The sequence below is a fragment of the Populus nigra genome, chromosome 6 (genome assembly GCF_951802175.1).
Source record: "Populus nigra chromosome 6, ddPopNigr1.1, whole genome shotgun sequence".
Lineage (NCBI taxonomy): Eukaryota > Viridiplantae > Streptophyta > Magnoliopsida > Malpighiales > Salicaceae > Populus > Populus nigra.
The window spans coordinates 6,353,437-6,367,900 of NC_084857.1; the positions used below are offsets into that span (position 1 = coordinate 6,353,437).

General features: G+C 35.7%; 2 protein-coding genes across 2 annotated transcripts; both read left to right on the forward strand.

The window, feature by feature from the left end:
* The first annotated feature begins 335 nt into the window (after positions 1–335).
* LOC133697398 (serine/threonine-protein kinase 1) lies at positions 336–9,385 on the forward strand. Its single transcript, XM_062119907.1, has 18 exons — positions 336–1,139; positions 1,405–1,493; positions 1,588–1,695; positions 1,862–1,969; positions 2,121–2,211; positions 3,401–3,453; positions 4,686–4,748; positions 5,208–5,252; positions 5,750–5,785; positions 5,990–6,045; positions 6,169–6,250; positions 6,630–6,752; positions 6,858–6,969; positions 7,680–7,836; positions 8,059–8,278; positions 8,481–8,681; positions 8,760–8,845; positions 9,080–9,385. Exons 1-18 carry the CDS (start codon positions 407–409, stop codon positions 9,177–9,179), a joined length of 2,463 nt encoding a protein of 820 aa, XP_061975891.1. The 5' UTR covers positions 336–406; the 3' UTR covers positions 9,180–9,385.
* Positions 9,386–11,627: 2,242 nt separating this feature from the next.
* On the forward strand, positions 11,628–13,497 carry LOC133696826 (uncharacterized). The gene is made up of 5 exons (XM_062119105.1): positions 11,628–12,080; positions 12,243–12,304; positions 12,408–12,583; positions 12,951–13,059; positions 13,180–13,497. Exons 1-5 carry the CDS (start codon positions 11,786–11,788, stop codon positions 13,471–13,473), a joined length of 936 nt encoding a protein of 311 aa, XP_061975089.1. The 5' UTR covers positions 11,628–11,785; the 3' UTR covers positions 13,474–13,497.
* Positions 13,498–14,464: the final 967 nt, after the last annotated feature.

Consider the following 14,464-nt stretch of genomic DNA (forward strand, 5'->3'; position numbering starts at 1 on the left):
TAAAACCCCAAAACACTTTAAAACTGAAACATTCCATTCCAATTAAAAAAACAAAACACCTAAACTAAACAAAATTGACAACCTTGATATATCAAAAAAAAAATTAAGTTTTAAAACTTTTGAATATTTATTTATTATAAAATTAGGAACTATCGAACAAATCCCATGAGCTCTAGCCCTAAATCAGACAATACCTGGATTCCTAAAATTAACCTCTATTGCATTGCCTTGTCCATGACATTAAATCACGATGGGCTTCGGACTTGTGGGATGGGCTGCATTTATAAGCACATGGACCGCTCAATAAGTCACCAACAAGCCCATCAAGACGCACCATTTTTTAGCTTTCCTCTTCAACGGTCATTCCTCTCTCTCTCTCTCTCTCTCTCTCCCCGTTTCGCACTCGATGTGGAGAATGGATCATCCATCCCCATCTCGCCGGACCCGCACCAGCAAAACCCCTAATAAATCGGAACTCTACTCTACTGTCGTAATTCACAACTCAGACTCCGACTCTGAACCCGAATCCAAATCCAAAACCGACGACAACAACATCTACGCTACAATGCTCTATAAAGGAGGGGGAGAAAACAACAGCAAAGACGACGACGTAGACGTAGAAGAAGAAGACGAAGAATCTCTTCCTCCTCTCCTCAAACGCCTTCCAAAAGACTTTGGCGGTGGCGACGACGACGACGACGCTGATTTCGGCACTATGATCGTCAAAGCCGGCCGCGGACGCCACCAGAACCAGTCATGGTCGTCGTCATCCTCGGTTGCCCCTCCAAGGAAGCCTCATAGCGCTCCTTTCACGGAATTTGAAAGCCGAATCAATGATATTGGAGATAATAGTGACGGGGATGATGATGGGAGAGAGGAGTTTGGGACAGTTTTGGTGAAATCGACGGTGGTGAGGAGGGGCGGGAGTGGTAGTGGTGGATCAACGATGGGGAAGGCGGTGGCAAGTATGCAGGCGACCGGGGAGCTAGGGTTTGGAAAGGAGCGGAAAGGGAGTGGGTTGCTAGGGGAGGAGGGTAAACAACACCAGCAGAAGCAAAGCAAAATGTCTTCGAGTTCGATTCCAGAGAGTGTTACTAGAGAGGATCCTACTACCAAGTATGAATTGCTTAACGAACTCGGTGCGTGCACTTTTTGAAAACGTAATTTTTTGTGTTGATTATGCATTTTGAGTTTGAATATAGATGTGTATGTAGAACAAGGGATGGTAAGTGAGCATTTTAGTCATTGTGGTAACGGGTGAGGTTTAAATGTTTAGTCGACAAGTTAATGGTGTGTTTTCGATAAGGTAATTAACTTGATTAAGCTTTGTCTCTGGTATTTGTTACTCACTTTAAAGTGAGTATTTTAAAGTGTTGTGTGCTGAGTTTGTTTCTTGGGTGCCAGGGAAGGGGTCTTACGGGGCTGTTTACAAGGCTAGGGATTTACGAAGTTCAGAGCTTGTTGCTATCAAAGTCATATCATTGACCGAAGGAGTGAGTGTGCTTCCTTGTTCTGCTTATAATTAAGTTCTTTAATTTGTTGGTCGAATGAATACTGGATGTGGGTCCAAATGCTGCTTGTATGCAGGAGGAGGGATATGAAGAAATTCGCGGTGAAATTGAGATGTTGCAACAATGCAATCATCCAAATGTTGTTCGATATCTTGGGAGCTATCAAGGTGAAGAATATCTTTGGGTATGAACTCTTTTTGGTTACTTATTTGAGGGTTAGCAATCAGTTTGATTCTATGGGTTTCACCCTGTCACAAGTTTATTTTTTGGTGCTAGATGCTTTTTACTGGGGTGTTTTTTGCAAGACTAGTTGTTGTTGCTGTTACTATTACTATTATTATTATTTGCAGATTGTTATGGAGTACTGTGGGGGTGGAAGTGTTTCTGACTTAATGAATGTTACTGAGGAATCTTTGGAAGAGTATCAAATAGCATACATATGTAGAGAAGCTTTGAAGGTATCCTTGATTTTAATTGGCTGGGACTTGTGAGAAGAAAATGTTGATACTTGTCTATTCCAATTTTTTTTTCTTTTTTCAATTTGCTCTATTTTTACATACTATGGTGGTTTGATTTGTACCCCTTTTTATTCTTCTAAATATCATGCAGGGCCTTGCTTATCTGCATTCAATTTTCAAGGTCCATAGAGACATTAAGGGTGGTAATATTTTGTTAACTGAACAAGGTGAAGTCAAGTTAGGTGAGTATTTTCTTTCAAAAATTATGTGGTAAATAATGGAACTCCAATTATGCTTATAAGAAACAGAAAGGAATCACCCATTGTAGGGTTTTTTTTTTCCTAAAATGCTTTTTGGTAGTCCTATTGTTTTTTTAAATGAAATTGATAGCTTTCATGTTGCAAAAGACTGTCTGAATACCATGACATGGACTTGCTCCTAACTTTCATTCTTCTTAACAGTTTTTCTTTTCACTCCCTGACTTGAATGGTTGTATATCTATGATGTCTTGATTAATATAAAATAATGAAGTGGAAATGATTGCACTTGTTAATGCTGAGTTAGGACACAACAGATTCAAAGTTTATGTACTACTGGGGATTCGTGGAGGATTAGGGCTTGGGATTTGAGAATTCTAAGGGTTTAGACTAGAAGAAAGGCATTTAGGGTTTGCAATTTAAATTAGTGATGAAAGTTGAAGGGCTACCAACTTCACTCTCGTAGGGTTTTTAGGAGTCACATCTAGAAGATAGAAAATCTGAGTACCACATCTTAATTAAGGGCTAATAGGACACTAAGATATAAAATAAAAGCCAGACCATGATAATTTTTGCAAGCCTGGAAATTACAGAAATACCATTGTCTTACAAAATCACACAACATACAAGAATTTTGCTTGTTTTGTTGCCTGCATCTGTGTTTTATAAGTCTCGTTAGCGAAGAAGCTACATGGGCTAGGCTACCTTTAAGTCCTGTATGACAAATGGATTAGAGGTTGGTCTTCTGAAGGAAATCAAATTCATATATTTGGTATTAACTTTTGATGATTGAGATTGAGTTTGCTTCCCTTGAAAATGTTTAAAACTGTATGAAAGAATTTCCATCATATTGAGACATTCAAGACATTAAAAAAATTTATAAACATGTCTTGTTTCTGGCTGCTAACATTGTTGAAGAGGCAGACCATGATTTGGATCAAAATGTCATATTTTCAGGATTAGAATTTGTGCCTGTATTTAATGTCATACTTGACAGATTATCTCAGAATTCATTCCATGCACCATGCTTTTTCGTGTGAAATCCTACTGAAATATTACTTCCTTTTCTTCTGCTAAAGTTTAAAGCCCTTTCCCTTCTATATTCTAACTTCTAGAGTGCAAAGTTACCATCAAACTGATCCAGAATTTTGTGGTTATTGCAATGTCTGAGCAGGTGATTTTGGGGTTGCCGCGCAGCTTACAAGGACCATGTCAAAGCGTAATACGGTACAGTAATTGTTGAACTAATGTGCAGTTTTTATGAATTCATATTTTGTGAATTAGAATTGCTTGTAGCGTGCTCCAGCCTTTTCTAGACGATAGCATTCCTGGTATAGAATTGCATGCCTCGGAAAAAGCCTGATGTCTGGAAAGACAACTTTATGTTAACTTTCTGCTGACGCCTGTGATGTATTTGAAAATGTACACTTCCAAGTTTATCTATGCACCTTCATCGAGTTGTCTTTCCTACATTAAGGTACCCTCAAACCTATTTCTCATGATAAGTTACTTTTAATCTTTCTACCAAAATAGGGTGTTTATGACAACTTTTAAACAAGCTATTCTATGCTGTATAGACTTCAAACCACATGATACGTCAGCATTTAATTTTTCTTTCTAAATTATATACTAAAGACAAAAAAATTTAGAGAAAAACATACTTTATGCACTCTCCCTCTCCTGTATCTGTTCCTTTCTTTCTGCACTTGAAATTTATTTACCGAACTCTTTTCTTTGTTTCAAGAATGCAGCTATTTTGAGTAACACTGGTTTTTGGTTCTCCATATAATAAATGTTCAATTAGAAACATCCCAAGACCTTCTCTAATAACAATTCCAAATGCAAAAGGAGCTCATTAAGCTACATGTATTTTGTTCTTGTGAAAGTTTTGGAAAGCAATAAACATGTGATTCTTGCACTGTTGTTTGCCATCCACCATCAATTGGAAAAAGGAGTCACTTCAAAGAGTGGATTTGAAGGGGGGAGAGAGAGAGGATTTTAAAGGCAAAGCCTAATGGGTGATCAAGACCTATGGTAGCAGAAAAAGCCCAACTAACCAAAAATCTTTCCTTCTATAAAAGCAGTGGTTCAAAATTTTGCATATTGTACTCAACATGAGCTATAATATATATAGGAAAAGGCAAGTATAGACAAGAGAAAACTAGAAAATAATAATTTTCTAAGTATTTGAACAAATTAAAAGCTGGTATGTTTGTTTAAATGTGAGGTGAGTGTAGATGGTATATAAATTCTGGTAAATTTAGTTGAAATTGCTTTTTTAAATTTAAAAAAGAAAAAAAAACTCGACTTCTTGTTCTTGGTTCCATTTTTTCTTAAAGAAGATTGTTTAGTTTGCTCATTGAGTTAAAAAATTTAAAGGGTATTTTTATCAAGTCAAATGTTTTAGCTCGTGATTTTATATATAGTTAATGGACTAGTGAGTTTTATTTTATGTGCAGTTTATTGGCACTCCACATTGGATGGCTCCAGAAGTTATCCAAGAAAGTCGATATGATGGGAAGGTATCATTTCCATTCTTTGTTAGTTTCCTTTTTCTTTCTACTGTCCAACTCTCTTCCCTTTTTCATTGGGTAATAGGACTTGAAAGCATATTATGTGCATGGATATGGGTGTTCACATGACCTCATTTTGCCTTGGTTGTGGGTTCCAAGAGCTTTCTCGCATACTATACTATACTATACTATACTATACTATACTGACTGAACCACCAAAAAGTATCTCTCAAGTAGGGCCGGTAACCTGCTGACAATAAATTGAATTTTTTTAACGGAAACCTCCATTGTTTTTATTCTTTTCCTTCAAAAAATTTTTCAGTCTCAAATGTCTAGTGTGTGCTGTGCCTGCATGATATAATTGTCCAATTCTTGGAGGCATCAATGTTTTGGAAGTATGGTGCACATTTGCTGTTCCACAAGTCTCTGTACGACTAACTTCATACTGTTACCATATTTTTCTTTCAGGTGGATGTATGGGCTCTTGGTGTTTCTGCTATCGAAATGGCAGAGGTATATGCATTTATAATTATATCAAGGATTCCCCCAAAAATCTTGATAGTTTTCCAAGTTGCTTAGTTTCTTATAGCAGCTACTTATGATTGTTCTTTTCCCAGTTAGCTGCTTCGTGGTATTTGCAGCTAAAGTTGTCCCTGGTCCTAATAGTTCAAGTTGTCATCCACATACAAGCTTGGGATAAGATATAGCTAGTTAAAAAAAGAAAGCCAGTATTCTCTGCTTTATTTGTTGTGTTGTTTTTTTCCCCATCCATAGACCAAACAGTGACAAATAAAGAATTTGGTATTAACTCTAGTGCTGGTGGAGAAAAGAACAGAAACAGAAAAATAAAAAAAATAAAAAATAAAAGAGTGAAAGTTGTCTTGTGCTGAGTAATGAATGATGTGTCGCTCATAGATTATATCACTCCTTTTTGTAATCACTTTTGTCATCCTTTTCTTATCTAAAAAGAATTTTTTGACGACTTCTTAATTTTTCATTTTTTTCTTCAGGGACTTCCCCCAAGATCCACGGTGCATCCTATGAGGGTTAGTGATTACTCAAGCATTTGAACTTGTTACTGTTACTGTATAGTTTTTGTTGGGAAGCTTATGGATAATACATGCACATCATTGACTACACATAAATTCTCCTCCTATAAATATGATGCTCAGGGATTTTTTGAGCTTATTTGATCAACCTTTGTTCACTATTAAAATTTTTAAGTTTGGCATGTTTATCATCCGTGATAGGTTTTGTTCATGATATCCATTGAGCCAGCCCCGATGCTTGAGGATAAAGAAAAATGGTTTGCCTTTCAGCTCGTTTTACCCACAATCTTTTGCAACAATTCACTAGTGGTTGCCTTTACATTTTTTTGACACAGCAGCATATGTTGTGGTGTTTAACCATTTGTTGTTTTATCTGCCAGGTCTCTTGTCTTCCATGATTTTGTGGCGAAGTGCCTTACAAAGGAACCACGCTCACGTCCAATGGCATCTGAGATGCTGAAGGTATGGAGACTTGTATGTCAACAGGGAACATATGCATATTGGAAGGTGTACTGATTATTTAGAACTGTGCTGCATGCATTTTAGGCTTGGACAGCTCTTTGTTTCGGGTTTGGTCATACTTCTGATGTTGTCAGTTCTTTCATACTTAGGTAGCGTACCTAAGTAGCCAAGCTCGAGCTCAACTAGTTTTGGACTGTGACTTCGTTGACTTGAGTTGGTTTGTAGTGATGGCATTTTATTTTATCCAGGGATTGAAACATGTGCAGGATTCTTCTCTCTCTCTCTTGTATTATCTTTTTCTCTGGAACTTCTTTATATATCATATTGTTATTTATTAATTCTGACTGAGCTGTTTTTCCTGTATTTTGTTGGAACCTAGCACAAATTTATTGATAGATGCAAAGTTGGAGCCTCTGCAATGTTGCCAAAGATTGAAAAGGCCAGGCAAATTAGGACCGCAATGTCTCTGCAGGCGCAAAATCTTGCTCCATCTGAATCAGAAGTTTGTTATTGTCAAATTTCTACCTTTTAGAAACTGAAGAAATCTCTTTCTAACTATTTCTGAGAAATCATTCAGTATTTCCTAACTTACCTCAATCTGAAACAGCCAACTGAAGGTCCAAAACTGAATGAGGTTTATGGAGACACTGTTCCGTCAAATCGACTTCCTATGGTAAATGAAGTGCATAGCTCTTCAGATGGTGTCGATATGGCCGGAGGTATGGTTTTGCTTGCATTCTATGTTTTGTGATAGGATGGAAAAAGTTCTTCTGAACTTAAGAGTTTACCACCCACCAGTCATTGTTTTTTTTTTTTTTTTTTTTTTGGGGCGGGGGGGGGGGGGGGGGGGGGGCGGTGTTGCTGCAAAAACAATGTTCACATGAACTTCACCTGGAGAAATTAGGGAAGCTGATTTTTGTAGCATGGTATAAAGTGGACTTTGTTTACATGTCTGAAAGGGCCTGGTTATTGCAGATAATTGCTAATCTGCCATGTGATGGAGTTACCACCAGGCCTTGACTGCCACCTATGCCTTATGGAGTTTGTGGATAAGTCTGTTATGTATACACCACTTATTGTTGGGACCTCAACCAACTTTATTGATCTTATTCAGCTGTGGTTGAATGGGATGGAACATTACTTTATAGCTCACCGATGAAACATACAGGACTCCTCTCATTCAATCTTACCTTCCATTCTAGTCCCTTTCAGCCATTGCAGTCCATTTCAGACTGATATAGTAATTTTGGCCAATTTAGGGATGTTTCTGGTTTGTGCTTCACAGTAAGCATGTTAGGTTTGATTTTTGGTGACAAGGCCTGCTGCCTTCTAAACAGGTCCTCCTTGCCAACAACATGGTGACTCATTAACATAAGATGATTTGATATGTTTTTAATCCCCTATTCATTTATGGTTCATATGTGTGCAGGTGACTATGGGACTTTTGTAGTTCATGGTGGAGAGGAAACAGATAAGACAGGTTTACAGACTGCATTATATGATGCGGGGGGGATCTTACAAGACCACCCAGGAAACATAGAAGGCCTTTCAGTTAGTGGCACAGGAGGCAAATCTGCGGACCCCTGGTACTCAATTCACCATTTAACTCTGATGTTTATTTGAGAGAATGATCCCAGTTTATTGGTTATAAGATTATTCTCAGTATAGGATTATACCTGTACATATTACCTTGCCCTTTAGTTGTTATTTTGAGTTTCCCTCCAAGCTGATATTCATTGCCTAGTGCCTGCTCATGTTATTTTACTTGCAAGTTAGAGTGCACTAATTAATTAGGACTTCTCTGTTAGGTTGGATAATGCAACAGGGGTTGCTGCAAACAATCCTTTGGTTGGAGAATCGCTTCCTGCATTGCAGACAATACAGACATCTACTCCTGAAGGCTATTCTGAGCAGAATCTGAAGAAAAATACCGTATCTAAAGCACATGTTGGAGGTGGTGGCAGCCTGGGCTGTTCCACTTTGAAGAATGAAACAGTCAGCAGAAAAGCTTTTGCATTGCAAGATAAGGTTATATTCATTCTGAACTCATCCAAGAGTTTAAATGATTTTGTTCCAAGTGGTGCACACTGAACATGTGTTTTCAGTATATGAATTTAGCATTATTGAAATTGGATTTTCAGTTATGCTCAAGTTTTTTCTTCTGTATTTAACTCTTTATTTTCTTTTGTGGATAATTGTGACTGCTTACGTTGAAGTCATTTCTATGCAGCTTTGGTCCATATATGCAGCAGGTAATACTGTGCCCATTCCATTTTTGCGGGCAACAGACATATCCCCCATTGCTCTCTTATCAGACAATGTGCTTGGAGGCATCCAGTGTGATAATAGTGGAACTGTTGCAGCAGAAGCACTTCAGGAGCTTTTTTCTGGTGATGGACCATCTAAAAAGGGCCGAAGGATACAAAACGAGGTTATTACCCCCAACCCTTCTCCCTCTCTCCCCTTCAAAGACATTTTTGTGCTTATATGTTTATTTTATATGCTGCAGATGCCACTTCCTCCAGGTGTTTACCAAAGACTGACTTCAAGTTCTACGCTGCTGAATCTGGCGCAGGCTTTAGCCTACCACAAAATGTAAGGCCCGCTTATTAATCTTCTGTGAGTGCTGGTATAAAATTTGGCGCATTGTTCCAATGCATTTATTTGATTAATGACTCCTCTGTAGAAATCATTTCTTGCTTTCCCAAGTTTCCTTTTGGGGTTCTGGGAAAACCTCAGTTGCATAGATGGGCTGTTTTTTTTCCTGCAATGCACTATATTTATCCGCAGCTTATATTGTTTACCTACATATACTTGCATTCATTGCAGGTGCTATGAAGAGATGCCACTCCAAGAGTTGCAAGCAACGCAAGAGAAACAAACCATTCAAAATCTTTGTGATACTCTTCGAACTATCCTCCGACTCTAGACAAGTCGCATGTTTGTAAATGAGAGTGCCTTTTCTTCCCCATTCATCTGCCCCTTGCTCTTTTCAAGCAATGCTGTGTTTGTAATTCTCTTAAGAGGCAAAAATTCGGGTGTCAGAGGGGACAGTTTTGTGCTTTTTTTTTTTTCCTGCTGCCACTGTATATTACATGGTTAATAGGTAGAAAAATAAATTAGTATATTTTCTCACTCTGCATTCGTTGCTATTAACTTCTGATGTGGTTTTTCCTGGTCACTATAATATGCTCTCTTCCTCAACAAAGTTGAACTTGGATGATGGAGGAAAAGGGAAGAGAGGAAAATATGATGGAATGGGCTTTCATGATTTTTTGCCTCTCCCAAGAAAAAAATAAAACAAACAGCGATATAGAAAATTTACTATGTTTATGAAGTAATTAGTACTATTTAATTAGTTATTATTAGAATATTAGCATGCAACACGTTCAAGTTGGTTAATATAATTTTTTTAACCTAAAAAAATATTTAGGTTCTGCTAATATTTTTTTTAATAGAAAAAAAATTAAATTATATGAAGATTGACTGGATTTGAACTGATTATCCTGACGAGTTTAAATGTAACTTGAATAACCAATAAAAATATAGTTTGATTCAGAATAAATATTTTGAATGAATTTTTTTTATAGATACCGAAATGATAACATGTTAGATTGATTCAAGTATACAAAGGTTAACTTGTCAATTTGTATGCTAAATCATAAGACTATAATAACTTTAATGCTCCATTCCTAACCAATTTAATATTTAAAGATGAAATTGAAAAAACAATATTTATTAATTTTTTTTGTCAATGTAGAAAAAATAACAATAAAAAAATGATGATTAAATCTGATAGAAAAAAAATAAAAGATGATGAAATCATTAAAATATCTGTTTTAAAAACCTTCTCAAATAAAACAAAATTTACCCAAGCAACAGTGGATAAATTGAACAGTATAAACTTGGCCCGAATCAACCTAGGTTAAGCCATAAAGTCTGCAACACATGAGATCAGAACAATTCCATAAAAGAATGAAATAAAAAAAAATTAATTGTAAACAAGGACCTACAAAAAAGACAGGTCAAACCAAGCAAACCTTTCAAACTTGTGATTTGGATCTTGACACTAGAATTATCCCATAAAAAACTAATATCAAAAAATCATAAAGTCAAATTTTTAATCAACAAAAAGATGAAAAATAAAATTAAAAAAGAAAGTTTCAATAAAAAAAGGATTGAGAACAAAAAAAATAGCAATCGAAATTATAAGGAACAAATCTAAAATAAATAAAAAAATATTGAGACATAATTGGAAAAACAAGTTCAATTAAAAAAACAATAAAAAAATTGCAATAAAAAACGATGATCAATTCTGATAAAAAATCAGAAGAGGATAAAATCAAAAGAAACTTTCAATTCCATTAATTATTTAAAATAAAAAATAGTAATAAAAAAACAAGAATCAAATCTAAAAAAAACAAATTAAAAGGTAACTTTAAAACTTTGTAGGGCTAAATGCAAAAATCAAGGAGAAAAAAAAAAAGTCACCGACGCCAAACTGGAGGGAAGTTTATCACACATGCCACCTAGTGATAGAGGAGCTACTCGCCTTGAAGATTCATGCGCTATCGTTAAATGTTTGGCCATCAAAAAACTCTTCACACATCGTTTGCAAAGCGGGGACCTAGCCATGTGTGACCATGTGAATGCATTAGTAGCTTTTTAATAGTAAATATATATATTATCTCTACTAAAACATCATATTGTTCTTGATCCAACTTGATAGCAACAAAAAATCATAATGAAAAGACCAAAAAGCCCCTGACATAAGCTTAGGATAATTTAAAATCAAGGGCAATAAGATCGTTTTTTTGTTGTATTGAGAGGGAAAAGTCAAAATAACCCCTGCATTTTAGTTTAAAGTTTTTTTTTCAAAGGGTGTTTTAGTCATTTCATTATGCAACATTGGATTTAGTCTATGATATTATCCTGGTCTCATGACGCAGGTCATGAGTTTGGTCGGTTGATTGAATTGATTTTTTATGTTCCTTTTCAATTAAGTAATTTATAATTTCATCCTTAAATATTAGTTTTGATTAAGAATTGAGTTTTATAATTTTTTATTGATTTGCTCTATATGATATTATCATTGTCCCAAGGTTCATGTATAACAGGTCAACTAGGGTTGACTCGATCTATTTTTTTTGTTGAATTTTATTTTTAATTTTATCATTCAACATTAGATTATTAAAAATTAAATTTAATAATTTTTAATTTATTTTTCATAGAATTATTCATATATCATATTATAATAAATTTAACAAGTTAACCTCATTCTTGTATAATTATTTATTTTTTACTTATAAACATATTAAAATAATTTTCCTACATTTTTTAAAAAAATCCGATCGGAGCGCGGACACTGGTTAAGTGAACTTAAAAAGAAAAAGGAAAAACTTATACGAGATACATGGCACAACGAACAGAATACAGAGACAGCCAGCGGCACAACCCGACCGGTTTATTAGAAGCCAAATAGAGTGACGGCGAGAAGGGAGACACGAATAGCCATAGCGATAGCGGTCATCAACAATGAGAAGTGGGCGAATCATCCAGCATCTGCTACTACGACCCGGTTGTCGCCGTCTAGATTTCTTTTCTTCATCTTTATCAACTACTACTGCCATTAGAAGCCTCTCTTTCTTCACCCTCGCAACACACGAACATGCAATCAAAACCCTTCAAAACCCCTCCTTCTCTTCTCGTTTACTTGCTTTCTTTTCAAAACAACCCACTTCTCTCCACTTCTCTCCTTCTTTAACCCCTCGGTTTTTAAGCACCACCATCTCCACTGAAGAGAATAGCAGCGACGATGACCTTCTTTATTGTAATCCCCTGTTTCTTTCCTTTTTTTGTTTTTGTTTTTTTATCTATCAAACATAACGATGCTATTGGGTTCTGAACTTCAAAGCTTATTCTAAAACACGTGCTACTTAAGTGTTTGATAGAAGTCCCCCTCTTTTTTCTTTTTCTTATCGTGATGCTACAGATGAAACAACTGAAGATGTTGAATCGGATGGATGGGAAGAGGAGGAGGAAGTGGAGCCAAAGGTATTATTATTATTTTTTAATCTATAGAAAAGTTTCGTGTTCATATACTATAGTTCATGGTCGCAATTTGATGATGCTAGTTGTTTTTCATGAATTAATATAGTTAGGTGATGGCGGGGATGGTGGTGGAGTTGTGTTGCAAGGCTTACCCTGGGGCGATCGAACTCTCTCCATTGCTCGTGAGGTGTTATTGTCATTTGGTGATGATATCGAACTCTTCGCTTTCAAGACTACTCCTCGCGGATATGTTTATGTCAGGCTCGATAAACTGTCCCAACCGTAAGGCTTTCTCTCCTTTTGAATTTGGAAAGACGGATGAATGACTTCCTATTGCGTTTTATAATTGAGCAATTAAGATAGCTCATTAACTCATTAAGTACCAATTTAGAATTTAATTGACAAAGTCTAAGAAACCCTTGTCATTAACAAAATACTGCTGATTGCAAATGATTCTTAACATAAAATTCTTTAAAGAGATGGGAGAAGTTTCTTCTCATTGAAACACACTCGTGTTGCATTCCTTCCACAAGATCCATAATTTAGCTAATTGAGGATACAATCCCATATATCTATGTCAGTTTGTTTGTGGAAGATAGTCTATTTTCTTGTACATGGACATTTAACATCCATAATCATCGTTCATCAGATATGGATGTCCCAGCATTGAGGAGCTCGAAAGCTACTGTCAAGAATATAGGAAAAGATTGGAGGAAGTCGGGGCACTTGGAGAAATACCTAACAATTTGGCTGTTGAGGTAATTTATGGTTGGCTGCTCTTCTCTATTTTTCCTCACACAAGTTTCTTTTATCTTTCTTTTAAGGTTTAGCATAATTCCATAAGGACACATAAGGATAGCAGGGTTCTTGTCTTGAAGGTGTCGACTCCTGGCGCAGAGAGGATACTTAAGGTACCAGAAGATTTGTCTCGGTTTAAAGACATGCCCATGAGAGTATGCTATTCAGAAGGCAATGGCCCAGAAACGAATGGAGTCTTCTTTCTGGAGTCCGTGGAAATGGAATCAGAGAACTGTGTATGGAAGTTGGCAGATGTGAAGGAAAACAGGGACCCTGAGAGCAAGGGTAGACCACTAAACCGCAAAAGGAGGGACTGGAGATTAACGTTGCCATTCAAAATGCATGGAATGGTATCTTTGTATCTTGACTGCTGATATATCAATTATTTGTTGTCATCATTTCTGCTCAAAAGTTTGATGATTAAGTCTCTCTTTCACATTGTGGTGTAACTATTTTTTTGAATTTTTTTTTTAATTTTGAATTGTTTTAATATACTATATCAAAAAAAAATTAAAAAATTAAAAATATTTTTCCTATGGGCTATCATGGTGTATCTTTGTAAGAATTCGACCTTACCTGTTTTCTTACATTGCATAATTATGAGGTGTGGTCGATATATATATTTCTTTTTCATGCATTCACCAATTCTGAAGTTTTCTTTTCCCTTGTAATTGAGTTTCGCAAAATATAATTTTATTTTATTTTCCGTGCGAAACTAATATCAGAAAATAATAAGACAATTGATTTTTTTGTAATCAATTTTTTAATAATAAGACAATATAATATTTTTTTATTCAATACAAATTTGGAATGTCAGGCTCATTCTCAAAGTCTTTTTCACCAAGGTAATTGACCCTAACTTTAGTCACAGGCCCAATCTTTTTATTTAAATTTCACCATTCAAGGAGCACTCCTGTTAAGATACCTCGTGTGTATTCTATTTTTCACATCTAAAAGCTTGCAATTCTCCACGCATCTGGAAAGTGCGCAGATCTGCCCAGCGAGTTTTGAGTCAAACATTTCCGCAACTCAGTGACGACTCGATTTCTTTCAATAGCTCCATCTGGCATCTGGGTCCTTTTGGACCACGTAGAGGGTGATTGGCAATTGGCCATGTGAAAGTGATTGTTTTTTAAATAACTTTGTATTAAAATGCATGCTAATGATTTTTTTTATTTTTTAAAAATTATTTTTAATATCAGTATATCAAAATAATTCAAAACATATAAATCATATTAAATTTTAATAAAAAAAAATTAAATTTTTTAAGAACGTGATTTGCACCGCGTTTCCAAACATATTTTTATAATCAAGTGGACTTTTTCATGTCATATATCATGTTAGAAATGGGCATTTCTCTTTGCA

Excerpts from the sequence above, each read along its gene's own strand:
- LOC133697398 (XM_062119907.1), top strand. The coding sequence starts at position 407 with ATGTGGAGAATGGATCATCCATCCCCATCTCGCCGGACCCGCACCAGC. Across the intron at positions 3,454-4,685 it reads CCATGTCAAAGCGTAATACG|TTTATTGGCACTCCACATTG; the intron begins GTACAGTAATTG and ends TTTTATGTGCAG. Across the intron at positions 8,682-8,759 it reads GCCGAAGGATACAAAACGAG|ATGCCACTTCCTCCAGGTGT; the intron begins GTTATTACCCCC and ends TATATGCTGCAG.
- LOC133696826 (XM_062119105.1), top strand. The coding sequence starts at position 11,786 with ATGAGAAGTGGGCGAATCATCCAGCATCTGCTACTACGACCCGGTTGT. Across the intron at positions 12,584-12,950 it reads CTCGATAAACTGTCCCAACC|ATATGGATGTCCCAGCATTG; the intron begins GTAAGGCTTTCT and ends ATCGTTCATCAG. Across the intron at positions 13,060-13,179 it reads CTAACAATTTGGCTGTTGAG|GTGTCGACTCCTGGCGCAGA; the intron begins GTAATTTATGGT and ends CTTGTCTTGAAG.